The sequence below is a fragment of the Eutrema salsugineum genome, unplaced genomic scaffold, assembly GCF_000478725.1.
Source record: "Eutrema salsugineum unplaced genomic scaffold, Eutsalg1_0 scaffold_12, whole genome shotgun sequence".
NCBI lineage: Eukaryota > Viridiplantae > Streptophyta > Magnoliopsida > Brassicales > Brassicaceae > Eutrema > Eutrema salsugineum.
Window position 1 is genome coordinate 9,061,615 of NW_006256895.1, and position 4,616 is coordinate 9,066,230.

Below are 4,616 nucleotides of genomic sequence, written 5' to 3' on the forward strand. Positions count from 1 at the left end.
AGGAACTCATCGTTAAACAGCTCTTCTTCCATAAGGTCGTCGTTTTCCACCCAGTCACCGAGCCCTTCATCTTCGTTCGCTAGCATCTCATCCTCTGTCTCTTCCTTCTCATCCTCCATTTCGTCCTCCACGATTGTATCCTCACCAAGTTCGGCAATCATTTCGGATCGAAAATCGAAATCCAGTTGCTTTATCTTTTTTTCCTCTCCAATAGTCTCGAGTTCATCATCCTCATACTTATCTTCCAGCGTCATATCATACCAGCTCCTTCTGGGTTCAGAAACTTGCTTTCTTCTCAAAAAAGGGATCAGAGATTTGGTTGGGATCACTGTCGGCTCAGGTACTTGCATAGATGCTTCCATGGATACTTCCATCGCAAAGTTCAGGCTTTTCTTTGCTGAGCTTCCTGATTCCGAGCTGTTTCCCAGATCAATTCATTTTTCCTTGTCTTTTGACATAACATCAGATCTCTTCTGGAGATTTAGGCGGAATGGTCTCTCTCTTAGGTGTTATGTTGACTTGAAAGGTTGTTTTGCCGATTAACGGTTGATAGGATCTCCGATATTTTCTTTTGGGAGTCCGACACCTGAGAGTGGTGAGAAGCAGCAGTAGCACGTTCATTAATCTGAAGTTTTTGGTAGTCTCTTGAAGGTGTTGTTTCTCTAATTTTGTTTGACTCTTCCCTCTTTCTATTTGGTGCAAACGAATCCTCATAGCGTCTCTTTCGATCAACTGCATCCAGGTGGTGTGAGGTCTCCCGAAAGCGGGGAGTTGTTATGGCACGTGAGTCTTTTTGTCTTCCATTTCTGGGCTCATATGGGATCTCCATTCTTTTCCAGACACTATCTATTTCTTGGTGTGAAGTCTCTCTTCCACTACGGTGAGGAGATTCCTTTACTGCAGAAGAGGTGTAAGGAATGGTTTTGTTTTCACGGCTGTATTCTCAGTCAGGTGCCTCATACGAGAGGGATTGATGCTACTTCCTGCTTGTTCGTATGCCAAAGGAATGACCTTTCTTCTTGGGTATTCCTCTCTTATCTGGACATCAGGGTCTCTAGCAGCCTCTCTTTCTTTTCTTTTTTCTTTTCTCTGCTGATCAGTAAGCAGTGGGCAAGAACTTTCCTCATGAGAAATGTGGAAGCATGTGAAGCACCATCGGTACAGCTTTCATACTTCAGAAAAACCGTAACAATCTCGCCTGTAGAGAGTCTTGCTCTCTTTTCGAATTTCAGGTGCTCATCTACTTTTATGGTTACTTGGAACCTTGCCGCCTTTGCTTCTATGGCACCGAAAACCCCAATGGTTTTTCCAAATTCAGAGAAGATTTCATCCATCCAGAAGTGGGTTGGAATGCCTGTTGTGCGAACCCAGAAAGTCATGGAGTTTGGAAATACATCTCCAACGTGGGGAGACCATCTCTCCAAAGCAAAAGACCATCTGTTGAAGTGGCAGGGTCGTTTGTTGAGAATTTTCTGGAGATCTGTCTCCGAGTAAAAATCGAACTGGAAGCGGGAGTTCCCCAAGTCGACATCGTGCACTCTGCCCTCGACATCCCATATATTAGCTATGGGGAGAAGAGCGATTAAGGCCTTGATGCTTCTGTCCTCTTTGTTAAACATTCTCCCCACCAAGCTACAGTTAAACTGTGCTATCAGAGCCGATTTATCCACTTGTGTTAAGATAACCACGTCTTCCTCTTCGTCCTGTCTTTGGATCTGGTGAGCTCTGCTGTTGTTTAGGCCTCTGGAGGATGACATCTTGGAGCTTGATTCTGTAGATATGTAGGTCTTGTTTAGGGATAGGATGGTCTTGGGTCCACTCTTGAATGATGGAAAGGAAGGCTTGAAATACTTAGCATAAGCTAGAGGGGGGTAGAGAGGCTCCTAATTTGATTGTTGCTTTTGAGGGTTATGGAAAAGCTTTTGAGGGTAGAGAATCTCTTCATTACGAAGGAAGTGTGGCTGGAGAAAGAGTGGCTATCCATAAAGCTTGAAGATATCCTAGAAACAACAATATAGAACTAACACTGTGAAATCTTTTGCAGATTTCTTTTTGGAACTAACACAGTCTTCTTTTTGTGGCTTTATCTTTGGATGTCATCAAAATCTTTAATCATTTCTTCATTGTTATCCTATAAACAACAATATAGAACTAACACTGTGAAAAAATCTACACTTAAATGTTTTTGAAAACTTTAAGTTGCTTATTAAAAAGAATAATCATCAAACAGAAACATTGAAGAAATGAACCAATAGTGGTAAAATAACGTTCAGTTATATTTTCTTGAAGGGTCTAACTCTCTCTAAATTTTTAATTTAGGTATTTTTGAAAATCACCAGCATGTTCATCTTTTTTCTCTTTCATGAATGAAATTTCCATAATAAATAGGTTTAAATTTGTATCATTCACTTTCTCTTTCACTACTCGTTTTTTTTGTTTGCCCTTCTCTTCCTTTTTCTTCTTCATATTAATCACATACTAGATTCTAACCTGATATATGCATAATTTACCATGTTTAGTGTGCATTTTAGTTCATGTTTAAAGTCCCAAATATGCATTTTTTAGATAGAATCCTTAGTGTTTTGTCTTTGTTTTAGTTTTACTAGGAGTTTGCATTAGGTTCAAGTGAGTCTTTGATTTGGAGTGTTTATCAGGTACTTTGGAAACAATTAGGATCAAATGAGTGGAGACCATTGGATAAAATGTGGAAAAAGATGAAGAAATTGGTTGAAAATGTGTATTGGACATTTGCTGTATCGCAGGTCACATTTCTCAACCAAAAACACGTACCACGGTATAGAACCCTCAGCCAAAACATGTACATGGCTCTCAGATATAATTTCTCAACCGCCAATACTCTTCAAAGATCACTTAAGACGGAGATTTTCAATTCCGATTTGTCTCCGACAACTTCATTGAAGTTGTAGAAGATCGAGCCATCGTTTCATGGAGTTAAAATCAGCTGATTTGGTGAAGTGAAACGAAAATTATTGCCGTTTGAAGATGAACTTGTCTCGCAGCTAAAATCCGGACCAATCCAATGCGCCGCAAAAAACCGCTGTACCGGAAGCCTTGCTCTCTCCGGATGCATTTGGACTCTTCATCAATGTTTTAGCTTATTGAGTCACCTATCTCCTGAAGCTGGATTCTTGAGTACCGGATCACTGGCTCGAAAGTTACGCGGGTTTAAGCACAGACATGTCTTCCCGGAATCAGCCTTATCTTTGGAGTAGCACCTGGTTAAGCGCCAGTTCGTGCCATGACTTGAAGGCCACGACCAAATAGCTCGTGGCAATGTCAAACTCACAACTTCAGAACCAAATCTTTCCCAAAACGCCTAAGTGTCATCTCATGGAGTCTTATGCATAGCCACGACTTAGTTGCCACGACTTGAGCATCTCGTGGCACCAGGGAACATCACACACGGTCAGTGTCATGAACTGTTTGCCACGACTTACTCATGTCGTGGCCAACTCTTGAAGAAAGCACCAAAACATTCGCAGGATACCAGAGATCAAGTGCCATAGTAAGGAGAGGATGATTTTAGGCGTGGCACTGCAGTTTTCTTCATGTCTCAAGCCCAGATTTCACTGCCATGACATAGTGCCACGGCTTGCTCAAGTCGTGGCCAGCTCCCCAACAAACTTTCGTGCAATGCCATGAGTCAAAGGCCACAGCAAGAAGAGCTGGTTCCAAGCCGTGGCAATGCATGTTCATCATGTTTTAAACCCAGATTTCACTGCCACGGGTTGAGGCCACAACTTGGAGAGACTTGGGCTGAGGCATGGCATAGCACCAAAGACCCAACAAGGCCGGGTCAGGACCCAGTTTGTCTTGGGCTGTTCCGGTTTGCCAACCTCCACTATATATACATTTGTGACCTAAAAACCTAAATATCTTTCATTCATTTTGTAGTTCTTTGCCTCTTTTGTGAAATACTTGATCTTTGTTAAGAAATATCTTTGTTTTTAATTATTCAAAGCTGTTTCGTATCAATCTTTTTATCTTCTCTAATTTATTAATCATACTTAACATCACTTGTTGCAAACGATCTAGTGTGTTAAGTATGATTACTGAGTAGTCTTTTATAAGTCTTTAGATGTGTAGATTAGGGTGCTTAGATGTTTAGTTTATGATGTTTAGGTGCTAAATTCTCATTTTCTTTCCTTATTTAGCTGCTTTTAATGCTAGATCTCCCATTATAAGCTTAATCTAGACCTTAGACATTTCTCCACCCACAAGGTGTTTGATGAAATGTCTGAAAAATCTAACTAAAGGGTTTACGTTTTGAATTCCATGAGAGTGTTTGTTTGAAGCATAAACGACATTTTAGAACTGTTTATTAATGCATCTTGATCATCATTACACTAATGGAAATTAGGTTTGAGTGATGATTTGAAATGTGATCTTTATCTTGCTGAAGAACTGATCTTGTTTAGAGTTCTAAGTTAATTGGAAATAGAGATCATGTAATGCTTGTTATATCTTTCTGTGTAAGATTCAGTTTTTCTTAGTCATTGATCTGATGTTTAAGAGGCTGTTTGGTCATTTTAGGTATTGAACTTCATGCTTGTTAATTGCCTTTTCACTAATTAAAGTTAGTCTTGATTAGGTAA

The 4,616-nt window shown here is 40.2% G+C and overlaps 1 protein-coding gene across 1 annotated transcript; it reads right to left on the minus strand.

Moving 5' to 3' along the window:
* Positions 1–1,034: 1,034 nt before the first annotated feature.
* Positions 1,035–1,757, minus strand: LOC112089188. Its single transcript, XM_024160165.1, has one exon. It carries the CDS (start codon positions 1,755–1,757, stop codon positions 1,035–1,037), a length of 723 nt encoding a protein of 240 aa, XP_024015933.1.
* Positions 1,758–4,616: the final 2,859 nt, after the last annotated feature.